This window comes from Athene cunicularia (assembly GCF_003259725.1).
Source record: "Athene cunicularia isolate RWA chromosome 3 unlocalized genomic scaffold, athCun1 chr3_part1, whole genome shotgun sequence".
Classification (NCBI taxonomy): Eukaryota; Metazoa; Chordata; class Aves; order Strigiformes; family Strigidae; genus Athene; species Athene cunicularia.
The window spans coordinates 105,202,752-105,219,824 of NW_020799097.1; the positions used below are offsets into that span (position 1 = coordinate 105,202,752).

At 38.6% G+C, this 17,073-nt stretch overlaps 1 protein-coding gene across 1 annotated transcript in view; it reads right to left on the reverse strand.

Annotated features, from left to right (window-relative positions):
- Nucleotides 1-15,435, reverse strand: part of TP53BP2 (tumor protein p53 binding protein 2) — a 34,224-nt gene extending 18,789 nt beyond the window's left edge. Inside the window, exons 1-5 of the mRNA XM_026844645.1 lie at nucleotides 15,335-15,435; nucleotides 8,485-8,632; nucleotides 3,836-3,949; nucleotides 1,980-2,059; nucleotides 915-1,016 (exon numbers count right to left, since the gene is read on the reverse strand). Of these exons, the coding sequence (XP_026700446.1) occupies nucleotides 915-1,016; nucleotides 1,980-2,059; nucleotides 3,836-3,949; nucleotides 8,485-8,632 (444 nt within the window). The 5' untranslated portion in view covers nucleotides 15,335-15,435. The remainder of the gene's footprint in view (nucleotides 1-914; nucleotides 1,017-1,979; nucleotides 2,060-3,835; nucleotides 3,950-8,484; nucleotides 8,633-15,334) is intronic.
- Nucleotides 15,436-17,073: the final 1,638 nt, after the last annotated feature.

Consider the following 17,073-nt stretch of genomic DNA (forward strand, 5'->3'; position numbering starts at 1 on the left):
GAAAGCCAAGAGAACCAAACAAGATGCTAAACATAGTGGGGAGGGTGTAGGAAGAGGGGCAGAACTCAGCTACCTCAAAAGAAGAGTGAGACAGGGCTTCTGACAGAGGAAGAGTAGTATGACAAGAGCCCTAGAGCAGTATTCTCCCTCTAGAGCACATTCTGAAGAGCATGGGAACTCATCCATCCTGTCAGCTGAGTGCTATTCAGGATGGGCTTGCATTTAACAATTCTCAGCAAAAAGCAGCATTTTCTGTGGTATTTTCAAGAGTAGTGTGTACCAACAAAATATGAAAGCCATGCCATCATTCCGCAGATGAATTCAGTGTATTTTTCCCCCTAAACAATTCAGGAACACCCTGTGTGCTTTCATTAGCTTTTCTGTTATTGTTCAGCAAGTATTTTATAAATCACTTTCCTAGTTACTTTTATCACATACATGCCATCTTTTCCAGACAGCTGCCCCAGGAAACCAGGCACACTGAACTCTGTCAGGAGAAAGCAAGATATCATTACAGGACAGCATTATATCCAGAGACAAAAGCGTTGTTCAGTGATCAAACCAGTGAATGGCTGGTGACCACACGGAACACAAAAAGAGCTGGCAGAGCTACCAGGATGAATGACCATATATTAATGTTATATGTTCTATCCTTTTAGTAAGCTATGTGGTCACTTCTACCACTGGCATTATTTTAATGTTTTAGTACTGGATATTTGCATAGGTTGACTTTCAAATCCAAAAAGAGGGAGCTAAAGAAGGGAGCTCTCTGTCAATAAGAGGTGAAAAAAAAAAACAAAACCAAAACCAAAACAAACAAAAACCACCAAACAAATCCCCAACCCTCCCTCCACCTCATGTGACTCTTACTACCTTTGTTCCTGGCTGTAAACAATCTCATTCCAAACTCTCACCTTGTTAGCCAGCATTTGCTGTTGAGCCTCAATTTGTTGCTGCTGGCGTGATGCCATTTCCTGAAGTTCAGCCAGTGTCATATCCATCCTTGGAGCACTGACCTGTCAAAGAAAATCCAAAGCATGCTAAATCTAGAATTTTTAATTTGGTCAGCATGCAACTCCACCGAGCTACTGCAGAAAAGTATGATAAAGGTCTTCAAAAAAATCCCCCCAAACCAGCAGCAACTGAGTATACAATAAAATAATCAGAAAAAAATGGCATATTTTCATGGTAAAACAATAGTTGCAAGCTCATACACATGCACAGCCCAATCCAGCACCACATATAAGATGACATCTCTTGAAACATTAATATTTCTAGCATAATCCCAGCAGCATTTTAAAGAGGTGTTTCAGAGCCCTTTATAATTAAGCTCAGCATGAATCAGCTTTGACTGACTGAGCCCAGAATGCTCAACACATGGTAGAATGGGTTTGTAGTCATAGGTGTATCGTTGCAATACAAAGCACTTCAACATTAAACTTAGTATTTTCTTCAACTTAAGTATAGTGGGGGGAAAAGACCCATAGCTCTCAGAGGTATCATTATTACCACATATTATTACATCTGTTTCTTGAATCTAGATTCAATCTTATATCCATAATTATATCTTCTGGACCAAGAATAATGACAGACAGTGGATTCACTGCTGAAACACTAACTGGTCTCAACTTGAAATCTGGAATTAAAAGATCTCCAACACAAAACTGAACATAAAAATATTCAGTGAACTGAAGGAAAAGAAGAGAAAAATTTTCCATGTGAGTAGAAAAGAGAACGTATGTTGAATTTGTATGGGCGATCTCAGGTCAGCAAATACAGATATGGCAGCTAATGGATATCAGACCTTGAGAACTGAAATCAAGGGTGACAACTGTTAGAGTCTTTGTGTCTGTTTTACAGCAGTCATTAGAAATCTCTCCAAAATAGCCTCTTAGTTTCCAGGGTAGGATTTGCACCAGTATCTCAAAGGGAGGGAAGCTTCCATTTTCACTATACTGGCCATCGCACCAAGCACTTACACCATTCTCTATTCTTCGATCACCAGGCACTTTGACACCATTTCTTTTTAAGGCTGGATCTTGAGACCTTTGTCCAGTCCCTAGATAGAAATAAGGACAGTCAAAGATGGTAAGGTATTTTAGGACTTTTCTTATCCCTTTAGACATAGCATTCAATACAAAAGGAGAAACAGTAATATTTTGGTTTAGAATCTGAACAACTGCTCTTCCCATGATCTTACCACTAAGATAAACATAACTGATGACACAAGATATTTTATGAAGAGGCTGCTGTTCAATGTCAACATTTATTTTAAGATATAACACTATTTAAAAACAGACAAACAAAAAACCAGCAGTGTGCAATTTCAATATTTCTACTATGGTCAACAGGCCCCTAGTATGTCTGCATTACATTATGAATAGTCACAAAAATACACTCTCTGGAAAGGACACAAAAAATATATGGTTAATTCACAGAGAGGCATTTGGACCACAGTGTCTTAAAACCAGCATTTAGATATTCTGGTGTGCTTTTGTCACCTATCTCACAGAGAATATGAATAACAACAGTTGAAAGTTAGTCGCCTATCATGAAAGATCGACCATTTAATCAACAGTTGATTATCTGCACATAACAAAGTTTAAAAGCACAATTTTTTTTTCTTCCTGGCAGTTACTGTGACAGTAAAGATTCTACTTAACTGGAATCCTACTTTAATGTTTCCACCAAATTACATACAAATGGTGTTCAGATGCCAAATACTAAGATGACCCATTCCCCTGTAGGACAGACATATACTACAGGATGAAGCCATCTCTGTTGGCTTCTTGCCCACTTCATACCTATTTCAAGACCATATTCCTGCAATATTAACTCCAGAGCTCCTAACTATTCATTTGTTCTTCCTCATATATATTGCTTAGCAAAGTCGTAGCCAATAAATTGCCAATAATCCTAATACTATGAGCACCCTGGACTTGAAAAAATTACATCCTGACAACTAAACTGCACTGTAAGATCCTTAGTAGACAGAAATTGCACAGATTTAACTTTTCATGTACTCATTCTGTCATCATTGCACATTTCAAACATCAAGATATGTTTAGTCATTTTAAAATATGCTGGGTACAATGCCACTTAACACAAATGCAGTATTTCCAATACCGAAGAAGATTACCAAGGATGAAAACAGAAAAACAGGAGGAAGAATAACCCAGTTGACTGATTTAAAGGTAAGTCTTAAGGATTCTAACTAAAGAGATTAATATAGGATGCACAGAAAAACAAAAAGTAATTTTCTTTATAAGTTTCGCATTTAGATTTACAATGCATAGATATTACATTCTCAGAGAACTTAACTAAGTAGTTCATTTAATGCTATTCCTGAAACTAATACAACTGTGTAGATTGTGGGAGAAATATCAACGAACTCTATCTTTTGCTAAGTATGTTAAGTGTTACCCAGGTGAAACCCTAAGACCAAATAATAAGTTACATTACTAGACAACAGTTTGGTTACTAGATTTAAAAGAAGAGACTATGACAGATCTCTAGATATTTCGCTGTGGCTAATACACTCAACACAGGATGCGCTTGGATGCTTTGCTGATGACAAACTCTAGAAAACCTGCAAAAGTCTCAATCTGGATTTAATGTCCCCAGATCTGAAAAGGGAGGAAGAAGTCTTTACTAAAACAAACATTTTTTCTGTTATTAGCATTCTTTATTCATAAGAAAATAAGGGTCAGACCAAAAAAGGCTTCAACACCATACTGACTACCAACATTAACAAATAATATGCACAAGCTGTTTCCTTAACCTCAAGGAATGAAATGAAACTTAGACAAATGAACCAGCTGAGATCAACACTTACCTGCTTCCCGGCAGGGAGAGCGTTCATGACGGAGAAAGAAACGAACTTCACTTCTCTGCATTCCAAAGCGCTGCAAAATATCCAGCATCCGTTCATTATCAGCTATGGGACGTTCTGAAAAAAAAAACAAAACAAAACAGAGTACTATTACATCCCTATGTAGCTTGGGCAAATACCAAAACAAAGCAAAATTATCTATCCACCATCTTTCACTTGAACACCTGTTATTACTCGGGTGCAGTGTATGCACCTAACACTTGCCTTCCCCTGAGGGATGTCAACCTTCCTCTGGGGAAGGCGCTGTACCACTCCTTGCTTCTGAAACGAAACCAACATATCTAAAAAGCAGATACAGACCTTTAAAAGTCCATCCCTGAAGGGAGAAGCTGAGGCACTGTCACAGCCCAAGTGGAAGCAAACAGGCAATTTAGAGCTTTCAGCTCTAGAGCCTTAGTGTTTTATTTGCAAACCATCTTACCCACTCACCACAGCAGGAAATGTGCTGGCATACCTTTTGTTTCCCTTCTATGGTACCACAGACAAAGTTATTTCTCAGTCATTCCCACCCCCTCCTGCAAGGGCTCCTCTGTCCTGATTCCTACAGGGACTCATCTACTTCCTATTCCAACAAAAATTAAAATGCAAAGATGAACTCTCAGAGAAGAGTAAATTCTTCTCTTAATGCTTCCTAAGATTGCAATCAAATGCTGGACTGCAGCCCTTGCATTCAAGCTCAGGCAGAGGCACCCAATACCATGCAGAGGCTCCTAGGCAGGATGCTGCGGGCCTGATCCTCAGCAAGTGAACACAGCTCCTGTCACTTCGTGTTCAGTAGCTCCTGTCAGCCATAGATCTGCCTCATTCTCCTGGACAGCAAATTTCATGAAGTTCAGATTATATGCATTTTGAAAGCCCCACTTCTGATAAACCTGGAAAAGCTGAACTATTTTGGATTCACAGCTCAAATGGAAAAAAAGATCAGACAGTGAAAAGTGATTCCAATAAGAACTTGCTATTTTCTTTCAGGCAGTCAAGATGAAGCTTCTTTAAAAGTTACATGCACAAGTTCCACTGAATTTCCTTTCCTGCTCTTGTTCCCAAGTTCAGGATTCAGTCACATCTCTAATTTTTAAGCCTTACTTGTTGCCTTTTGATATTACAAAAATCCACTGGGAGTCTACATCTACTGCCTTCATTTACCAGTACACCTCCCTTTCTGTATTACTGTTCTTTCAAAGTTTACACACTTCATAGCTGGACCTTCACAGACAGGATATAATTAGAATTGCTTATTGGCTTCTAAATCTTTACATAAAAGCAATTTCATTTGTTATTCTATATATTCTACCATACATTTTTACACCTATGTTAACAGCGATGGCATATATGTGATCAATATATTATAACAGTCAACTTTATGTAGTCAGAATACCATCATAGTATCTTATGACAACATCTGAGACTGATGATCAGGTTAGAGCCATTTGTGCTGGGTGCCAGACAAACAGAATATATTGTTCCTGGCCTGAGAAATAAAACAAGCAGACAAATACTGAAATTAAATACCCCCACTTTTGTACCAGTTTTGTTTTTCTGGACATTGCTTTTGTGGATGTTTCACTATTTAAGCAAGGGGAGGAAAAGAAAAAAAAAAAAAGGAAAAAAAATCAGAGAGTAGTTCATTCATATTCAGTGCAGAGTCTTTCAAACTCACTATCTTAATATGGAATAATCATTTCAGGGGAAAAACTGTTGGTGTTAAGGATAAATGTTTTCAGTTTCATCAGAAGTACAGCTACTAACATGTTTTCAGCATGTTAAAAGTTCTTTTCAACATAAAAGTGTTTCTTTAAATGAAAATAGTGCAGCTGTGCTCAAGCAATCTAGGAAGGAAAATTTCTGGAGTCACTGTCAAAAGAGATTAGCTTTACAGAATAAGCAAGTAGGTCACTGTTACAGAAAAAGCAGTCTCTTGGCGGTTACTTGTCTAGACAGCTAAATAAGCTCTTCATCTGCTAAACCTTAATTCAAGAAAAAAAAGTACAAAAAAACCCAACCGTACCACTGTCAGATTTCCATCTTAAAAAATATACAGCAGGCCTATGAGACATTTCTAGCCGCTCGGCAATACTTCAACTGAAACTCTATAATCAAGGGAGATACCCTTTACACAAGGATTCTGTCAATACCACTCAGTGACTTCAAAGAAAGGTCAAAGAGATTTTCAAATACCAAACAAAACTACATTTGGAAAGCTCAGGAAGAAAGGACAAACAATCAGACCATTTTTTTTTCCTCTGTCTCAAAAAGTTTAGTCTTTATACACACATACACCTTTAACTGTTTTCCACTGTGGTCAAGGTAGTCGCCTAACAGAATTCTAGCAATAATAGGAAGATCAAAAAAGTTTGCCCTGATACTCATCAAGTTTCAAGCAAGACTGGGAAGACAGGGAGAGTAGTAAATTTACCCCCTTCAGGGAGCAAAGTGCCTCAAGCGCACTTGCGGCAATCTTTCAAAGCACGCTTAATAAGGTCTGACAACAGAAGCTAAAATTCCTAAGCAAGCATCAGAAAAGAGAGACAGATGATCTGTCTAAAAAGGATCTCAGTAACTGAAGTCTGAGAATTCATTTTCCAACATAAATCTTTTGTTTCTACCCCAGAAAGTTAGCTGCCATGTGCCATGTTTGTTTTAAAATAAAGTTTAATTTGTTCAGTGTGAAATGCAAACAAAATAGAAGTTACTGTGTATCTTGGAAAAACAAGATAGTGAACTTTGCTGACATCTAAAATGAGATTAAGTAAAAGCTAGAAGTATTTCTCTCCCTTCCCACCCCCAAAAATCCAAGACATACATGAAAACATATCTTGCAAATGGTTGCTACTGGATGTTACACAGATGCTTAAGAAAGGATGTACTTTATCCAAAACAACATGTATGTACTTCATCCAGTACTCAAGTCTCAAATCATGTAACATTAGAAGATTACTGCATTTTTTGTTACCAAGTACAGTTAGAAACTGTATACAGTTTTACATACACACCAGTGTTTGCATATAGAAGTAAATAATAAGTAAATATGAGTGTATCAATTAAGAGAACAATAATAATTTGTTTTTAAAACAATCATCAAGGTTCTCCCTGTATAAATGGATGAACTTTTTTATTGGTCTTACGACAATAGCTGTGCAAGTGACATTTAGGTATCTGTTCTTGTGGTACCTCATGATGTCTCGGTAAAGACTAGTCTCAGACAAAAAAAAAAAAAAAAAAAAAAAAAAAAAAAAGATTATTTTCTTACATCTCCTTGAGTACCAGAGAAACTGACAACTTGATTTTACAAATAAACCTCCATGTATTATATGATCCCACACATCCAGAAGTTCACTTTTCATCTTAACAAGACCATTTGGACTCTAAGTACTGGCAGACTTCAACTGCCTCTCGGTATAGGTGCTTTCCCTTGATTTCAGGACAATCTTGCTGACCTTTACAGCATACTCTACATCTTACTTGTCTTTCACTGTAGACTTTGGTACTGTGTTGTCTTAGACATAGTTGGACAAAGATGTACAGTAAAAACACTTTCCTAAAAGATCTTTCCATGCTGGATTGGTGATTTTATTTTACCATTATTTATAAAGAAAAGCTACTTTATTTAATAAGGAGAAGAAAAAAAATTCCATTTAATTTTTTAAACTTAGAAACATTACATCTCTGTCAGAAGGGGCTAAAAATCAAGTGACAATTTGGATATCTCATGTTATTAAACAAACATCCAACCCACTAAAAACTTATCTGAACAGGTGTGAGCCTGAGCCAACAGCAGAGGAAGACAGGAGCATAAGCCCTTACCATCAATTCTTTTATGATTTTGTTGAAGCATCTCAAAAAAGATGGATGAAATATCATTATTTTCATTACTTAAAATCTCATCATGATTCATCTATTCTAGGCCTCTGGATGACTACCAGTATTCTAATGAATACCATGGAGAAAAGAGATAGTCAACAGTCCTTTCCCCTTTAAGCCATGAAAAGTTAGCCATATTTTAGATACCCTCTTCCCCAGGCTTAAAAGGGCAGGGGACAGTCAGAAGTAGTTTCTATGTCCTCCCTCCCATCCACCACACACCTCTGATCACCTCACATCAGGTAACTCCTACTACTTCTGGTAACACCCCTTCCAAACTCAGTTAACATGATCAGGAACAACAAAGGTGTCATCAGAAAAAGGAAGTCTCATTTGTCACTGCAAGTGAAAAATGCTATGGGGTTAAAGAAATTATTCTGACTGGGTCACAGAATTACTGATACTACTTCAGAAACCCCACACAGGCGACTGGGATCCCACTGTGGGGAGAAGGAAGAAGAGAAAACAACTCCCCACACCCTTCAGAGGCTCATCTGAATCAGAGAAGGGCTGCATACACAAGAACATCTGCATGCTTGATTCCCCTTTTGCTTTTAACTCATTTTCCTATGTGTGAGCCTTTCTGTAGATGCATTATCATACAGCAGGTCTGACAGATTAGCAAAACTGTAAAGCAGAAACCTTCTGGGACAGGATCATGTCTGTCAGGTACCTGTGCACTTCATCAGAAGCGGTGAATGCCCAGTAATTTACAGAGTGCAAACCCAACCTACCTGAGCCACACCACACTTCAGCCAGGTGGCACTCACTCTCACCAGGCTCCTTGCACAGCTCCACCACATCCCTGCAGGTTGTTTCAGGGGTGACTGGCACCTCAGTGAAGTGCTGCTCATTGTTACTGAGGTACACTGTCAGAAACATCTGGAAGAGACAAAGGCAACAGCATACGGTTACTTTATAACACAAAGCCAGACCGCACATCAGTCACAATCCTCTCATTAAATGTGTATTTTCAACACAGCTGTATTGTGTGTTATCAACTGCTCTACATAGAACATTTCAAAACAAAACCCCAATTTCTTTTTAAGGTAGAAGCAAATCAGACACTACGGAAGTAACTCTCTGCTCAACTAAATTACATTGTTGAGGATTGTTTGGTTTTAAATCTGGACCTACTGCCCTTCTTCCTTCTCTCTTACAGTGGTGTGTCAGAACTCCTCCCACCTTACTATACATATCTACTGCACCCATTTGACACAGCAGGATAAAGTCATCTAGAGTTCAGAAATACTCTTTATGGTGAAAAACAATGGCAATTATATCTGAATGAAATTTTAAAAAATTAGAAAAAGAGACAGACCAGAGCTTACTATATAGGCAATGAAGTGGAAACATAATTTGCATTTCCATAACACATTTCATCTGAAGGCTTCTTAGAAACACAAGTTGACTTGCTACACCCTTAGTCTCAATCTGCATACAAGGTGCCCCCAAACACTATTCCCAGGAAAGCAAGGATATTTTACTTGGCTTCCTCTTCAGAGTTGTAGAAGGATCTTTGATCTTTGGTTATTCTATATAAACACACCACATAGCTAGATGTTATTCCTGCTCACGTCTTTCCTGCCACAACTAGAAAATGAGCATTTTAAAAATTAGTTGCCTTATTTGATAGAAAATATTGATGATTACTGCCTCTGAACAACACCTTGCTGTATGCTATTAAAATTAAACTGCTATTAATGTTTAGCTGCTAGCGAAAAATGTGTCAATTCTTGAGACCTATTCTCTTCAGCATCAAATGGCTACTAGTCGCATGATTTCCAGCAACAGAAAAATCAGTCAAACGTCTCCAGAAAGTAACTACCCCACCAAGCATTTCAAGCAATAGAAACCTTATCAATAGGCTACACAATTCAGTGTTTTTCATACAGCTGGAAAACCTGGTTTTGCAGGAAAAGACACAAATTCTGTCCTTATTTTTAGAGAGTAAAAGGGGTATACATCCTTATGAATATCAGTTCAAAGGTCAAAAAAAAAGAGTCCAAACCAAGCAAGTCAAGAGAGAAGAATATCCTTCTAAATTAAAAAAAAAAAAAAAAAAAAAAAAAAACCAAAACCAAACAAACAACAAAACCCCACCACATAACCATAAGCATTACTTCTGTGATTTTTGTGTGAATGCCCTGGAACAAGTATTTTTGATGCCACTGTAAAGTGAAATTTCGCCTTATCTTCACAGTCTTAGGAATCCCCTCTTGGGGATTCTCCCAGATCAGAATTGTGCACATGCACATCCCTGACATCTCCAAAGCCTTTTCAGGGCTCTTTCAAGTGCCAAGATCCTCTCCACCCTTAAAAGGGAAGCTGTCTTTATTCTTTTGAAAACTTAGACAAAAACACTGCACACTCAGCATGTCTTGTTATACAGAGTATTTGTCCTACTTGTGACAGTATAAACACTTGTAAATAATATTTCGGGTCCTGGAACTGTGCCAGATTTAGCACCACAAGCATGAAGAGTTTGTGATCTCTGGTTTTGCCCAACTCCAAGACAACAGTTTCTGATAAATTCCTAAACACCTACAAATACTAAACAGAGCAGAAAAAGCCTGCTGAAAGAGAGCTCAAAACTGCCTGTAATCCTTAGGAAAACGTTCAGATCCCCAATCATTTCCTTGTCACATTATAGCAAAAAAAACCCAAACACACACACACACACACACACACTCCTGGAGCTTGTAAGAGAGGAATTAGGAGAGAGAATGTGGAAAATGCAGCAACAAAATTCTGGTAACTGACCAACAGAAGTCGTTGAATCCCGTGGAGGGCAGGCAAGCAGATGGAGTGGGATACCCAGTGCTTGAGGATTTTAGCTTGAATCAGAGCTGCTGCTCACTCCACAGTTCTGTGCCTGGAGGGGAGCATCCTGCCTGCCAGCCAGGGTCACAGCTGCTCACCCACGGGTGGCAGGGAATTTGTTTTAACGCTGCTCCCTCTCCGGTATGCTCTGTGTGGGCCAGAGCTGGGTGGCAGGCAGTCAGGTAGGATCAGCTTACCACATACACTTATTATATAGTGAAGATGGGTGCAACCGTTGTGCTGTTTACACCATAGCACACTGAAGTACTGACCTAAATTAAGAAAGAAAGCTTTCCAAGCAGAAACTCTTACTCAGCTTTCATCTTTTGTCACTGAACATGCTATCTTTTACATGTAAGAGTTTCTAGAGGAGGTTGACAGTGAGGTATGCCATGTGCAATCAGGTAAGTATCACTTAATCACAAAAATTGGGTCAGAAGAGTACGAAATAATAAAAGAGACTCCCAAATAGCTTTAGAGCAGGGCTATATAGCTATGTAAAAACACATCAACACTTCACATTTAATGCTGTACAACACTGTATTCAAAACATTAAATCAGACAGGCTGTGTACCTGCAGTAACATTTGTTAGTTTTTAAAAGATAAGCTCACAGATGGGAATTAAGAGGAAATTATCAAAAACATGGCATTATACACAAAGCAGACCTAATTTGACCCTAGCAGGGCTGTTCACTCTTCAGTGTGCCTGTTTATATCCAGTTGTTAATCCTTAGGATTTACCATCACAGACAACTACACAGGAAGGATCACGAGTTGCCATTTCTATCCACAATGCTCAGGATAATTACTAATACATTAAGCCAAAAGCACTCAAACCTGGTGTGTGGGAGCCATTTCTGAAACTTGGCAGTGTCTGCATTACTGCTATCCCATATATTCTAAGATGGGGGGAAGCAACCAAACTCTACAAATTCCCTGAAAACGTATCTCAAAATTTTAAGACACTAAAGCAACCAAAAGGCTACAAACCCGATGTGACCTCCACAGTTACCTTATCCCACTTCCCTTTAGCTCTCGGGACAATGATGAGATGATTCAGAAGTCCTTTAAGTAGTTGTGTCCCTCCTCTCCCACTCAAATGGCAGTCAGATTTGTCACCTTGAAGGGGAGATGCAAGGAGCTAACCCTACCTGCTCCACTGCCTGCAAATCTGCGAGGTCTCCTGGGGTAGCCTGCTCCCTGCCTGGCCACACCAGAGCCTAGGGCAAGCACTGAGCAGAGAGTATCCATCACAGAGATGTCTCTCTGGGGAGAGAGGGCTGGAAAAAGTAAAGAGGCTGGTGTGAACCAAAAGGCCGCTATGGCTTCTCGGCACCGCTTGTAACCCTTGGTGGCTGCTGAGGCTTGCACCACCTCACACCGAGATCCCAAGAAATCATCCTCCCCTGGGAACAATTTAAATGCACCGTTTATTAACCACCCTACCAGCTAGTTTATATTGCTGTTTGATCACTGTGCAGCAGGGAAAAAAAAAAAAAACAAAAAAAAACCACACAAAAAAACCCCAACCAAACACCAAAGAAACAACAGGGACACAAAAATATACTCTCATGACACCTTGTTCAGAAGTTTGAACCCTGTAGACTGCATCAAGCTAGAGCATAAAGCAGTCTTTTGTTCCTCCCTGAAACCAGTAAAACAGATATATGTAGGCATCCAAAGAATTAAGATAGAAGGGGGGGGGGGAAAAAAAAAAAAACAAACCACATGCAAAAATTCAGTTTCAAGCTAGGTATAAATGAAAGACTTAAAAAAAAGGAAGACAAGTCTCAGTCAAACCTTGCACTTCTTTTAAAAACAGCAGCATAGTAAATACTGAAATATGTGACAACTCCATATAGCCTTGGATGAGAGTTTTTTCCTCTCAGACATTTAAAGATTGAGTTTTAGGATTGCCCAGTATACAGGCTAAGCATTTTCAAACAGTGGTCAGGTCCTTAACTAAATTCTAAATTAAATACTTCCCTCTCATTCCCCACCCCCAAAACTAGTCACTGTTTATAGGTATTGAAAAGCCTTAAAATGTAAAAGCATTTCAGTACTGTGGCATACTTGGAAGAAACCAGGGATGTGCTGTGTACCTACTGATGCAGTTCCTTTTAAAAATCACATCACAGATTTCAGCTGACTCTGCTACAGCTCAGAAAATAAAAGTTTGCAGTTATGGAGCCACCAAATGAAGTAGTTCGATCGAATGCACCAAGGGCACCAAAGGCATGACCAAGGACACAAGCTAGAGCAAAAGAGTTTTTGCAAGAATGACTGCAATGTACAACTTAACTGAGTAGCAAAGCAGAGTATCAAACAAAGAACTTTGTCTCAAAAAAGCCTGCCACTTTAAGACACAAATCTAAGAAAACACAAATTGGTAAGAATTACAACTTTGAGTGCTCTGAGCATGAAATATATAATTTTGTTACAACCCATACTATTTATGCATCACCTCCAACTATAGCTACCAAGCCTGGATTGTAACACACCCAGGAACAGGAAGACAAGATAGCAAGAAAAGCCATCAAACAGGAGGACAGAAGAGGGCATCAATTAAAGCAAGGCACACCCCACTTTACAATCCTCCATCTCTCTTATGCACATCAGCCCCAAATAGCCTTACATTTGCCTGCAAATCTGACCCATTTGTTAATCTATTCAGCAGGATCATTTCACACAATTGCACTAATATTAGATACAACATACCACACCTCAACATCCACAAATACGTTTTCAACTGAAAGTAAAATATTTAAGAATGGCTAGCTCTACAGAAGTGCTAGGCTATGACCGTAGTAAATTTCGGCCCCTGCTTTGCCATATCAAATAAACCAACCAACCATACCCCAAAACAACCCCAAAACCAGCTTCCAAACCTGTTTGGAATATGAACCCGAGGAAACACATCCCTTGCAATTCACATCCAATGAGATATCATTCCATATCAAAGACCTTAAATTAATCTTATCCTGAGATCAGGCAGCCTCAATTATTGATTTAAAAGGGAAAGAAACAGAAATGCAATTTACTTTTCAGCTTTGGTGTTTCTGTAAGGATCAGACTTATCTTACTCCTTACTTATTATAAAACCAATACTACACATCTTCAGTACTGAAAGGCTGTTAAATTGGACAGTTTCTAATTAATATACTAATAATATTCAATGATTCAGGATGTATATATCCAAGGGAAAACTCAATTATTGTGCATGATGCAAACTAAAATACAAGGTCTTCATTAATTCCTGAAATTACCTGAGTTTAAAAAAGGAAAATACTCCCCCCCCCCCCCCCAGTTTCTAATGAAATATCTAATTCAGATCACAAAAATTCAACAGGCAACAATTTTCCAGGGCAATTCTCAGTCCTTTATAAAAATATTACAACCAAGTATAGAATTTATTTTTTAAAAAACCCTAACTTAACGCTGGTTTTCACTATTTGCTGAATTCCTAACTCTGTGCAGCCTTCCTGCACAGTGTGTAATATACAATAAAAACTGTGGCATCTATTCACATGGTATTTTTCATCTTCAAAGCATCTTATGACCAGGAAGTCGTGACACAAGCAAGCAGCTTCCTACTTTACAGGCAGGGAAATTGAGGCATACAACAAGGCAATGACAGAGACAAGAACATTATTTGGTAGCCAAACATGCTGCCTCTGGAAATGATGATTCATTTCATCACCTTGCATTAGAGCTAATAATATAATTCTGTATCACATTCCATATCCTCTGCATTTTAGACCGAAACCTAATACCCTTGAACCACACAATACCAGTGTTGGGGTTTTTTTATATTTCTGCAACACAGATAAGTAATGGTCTTAGCTTGTGTAACGAATTGTCTTAGCTCTCAATTTAAGGAGGTATTAAAGTCACTCTTAAGGTTGACAATGCAATGCTTTGCAGTAATATTCTATTGTTATCCAAGTTATACCTATCATATTACACTACAAATGTTTCAACATAGGCAATATATCTTCCTACAACATGGAGAGCATGTACACCTGATGTGCTGTATAAACAAGCCTCCAAAAAGGAGCTCGTAGCACACCCTTCAATGACTTTTCTACACAGTGTGGTTACACAGCAGCAATATACATCAATACAGAAAATATATCACAAGTATGCGATGCAGGTTTTTTTTTTTTAAACACTGTGTGGGATGGAAAATAATTACAACAATATAATTTACATCCTGAACTAAAATATATTGTTAGAAGTTAATTTTAGTTAGCTGAAAAAGTAGCAACGTAAAATTTTTAGAATAGATTAACTACCAAATTTCAAGTACAGATGACAGAAGTAACTGCTTCCACCCACAGACCTGATGTGTTTTAACCACAAATGAACCTTTCCTGTTAAATATAGAATCCCTCCAAACAGTTTTAAATGGAGTTCTTGCATCTTACCTAGCGGGAACACTGATGCTGCACCTTCCCAGATAGCTGAAAAGAAATCAGCTGGTAAAACAGATATTTTTGCTGACTTGATGCAACTTTCTAAACAACAGAAGACAGCCTGCACAACAGCACATTTTCATGTTCTGATAAGCAGTATTCTGAGCTGGTGTATAGTTACAGCTCTCCATTTAATGCAAAGTATATCTCAATAATAAAATAATTCAGCAATTCTTGCGCATCAAGTTCCACAAACCCTTTAATAGTTCTTCAGTAGGCAACATGCTCACTTATTGCACCTGAAGATTAAGGTAAGCAAAAGATTAAGGTAAGCAAAGAACTTACCAGAAGACAGACACACGGAAAGCTTGGTACCCCAAATCCTTTTCATATGCAGCTGTTCAATAAAGCTAGGTTCCACAGAATCGCAGAGTAAAGTTTAATATTTGCCTACAGCCACACCCAAACACATGGAGTTAGGTTCTTGCCACTCACCCGCCGCACACACTACTCCATTTATATTGTACTGGCTTTTGGCCATAAATATGAGAAAGGAAGTTATGATGCAAGGTAGGTGGAGTACATTAGGAAGCACCGTGGGATTGTTCAGATTATTCCCAGTCTATATAAAGCACAGCCCTTTTCCCTTTCAATTGTATCACAGAAAAAAACAAGACTCAGCCTTTACTCTCAAAGGCACTGTAGTTTCTGCTTGTATAGATTGTTTTAAAAAGATAAGTTTATTATGTATTTGTATTTTATATTGGGTAAAAAGCTCATTTTTTTCCAGAACTTAAAAATACAACATACATCTACAGGAACTTTTGGGGGGATGGGGAAAGAGCTGAAAACAGCAAAGAGGAAGCTTTCCCTCCCTTTTCTTTTTTCTCCTCCCTCTTATCCTTAATGTAGAGAGAACAGAATGAAAGCCATCTGGTTTTGGTATACACGAGTTAAACTGGGCAAACACTATAGCACAAACGCCACATTACATCTCACTATCAGGCATGCATCTGAATCATCATTAGGGGAACCTGAAGAGTTGCAAGAAAAACAGTCTGAGTTCTGGCCAAGCATTATCACCTGAAACTAATGGATGTAGGTTTGCAACCCTCCTACTTCATGGACTGCAGTCTTGAAGACAGAACTCAGTACTTCAGACCTACAAACAAGGAAGATACAATTACAATCTTCCTGTCAAACCTTACAGAAAAATCATCATCATCTTAGTTTAGCCATTCTGGTTTTGTGAAACCTGTTAGGCATAGCTTAGGACTGGTAAATACAGGATTCCTAACTTACATCCTCCCTCTTTCAGTAGGGTATAACACACAAGGTCAGTAAGAGGAGATCTTTCCAAACAAAGACTTTTCCTTTGAACCCAAGTTACATTTTCTAATGATGTTTTTCTTCAGTTGTTCTCATACACCAGAGAAGAGCAGAAGTCCTCCCATAAACCAGGCATCAGAAAGGTCTATGTAAATGAAACTCACTATTTTGGATGAGCACTAAACACAGGAGCAACACACCCCCCACTCCTTGGCTGCACTACCACATATCACTGAAGGCAAGAATGTCTCAAAACAAGTGTGTTTTTTAAAGCCACTTACACTTTTGGACTGCAGGTATCTATTGCAACACCAACATCAAGCAGAAGAAAACATTCTAAAAGATATGGGCCAGTTTGTTTGGGTTTTTTAACATCTATAAACTAAATTGGTTTCACTAACATACATAGGAAACCACAGCCTTTTACTGAGAACCCACATTCACCAACAGATCGTGTACAGCACATTCTGCTCAGACCCGAATCCACACTTGGATTTGCACCAATTCAGTTAAACAACTGCAAGAATTCAGAGTAAACAAACGCTGAATACATTCTTCATATTGTACTACATGGCAGCATGTTCACAGATCTCTTCCCATTGCCATCTGTGAAGTTCCTCTCCTCCACACATTCCTCCTAAAGTACTCTTCCCCTTCCTCATGACTCCTTACAGCCACCGCTTTTTCACTGTTGGACACTTCACCAAAACCCGCTGCAAGCTGACTGGCAGAAAAACAAGCCTACACACAGTGTT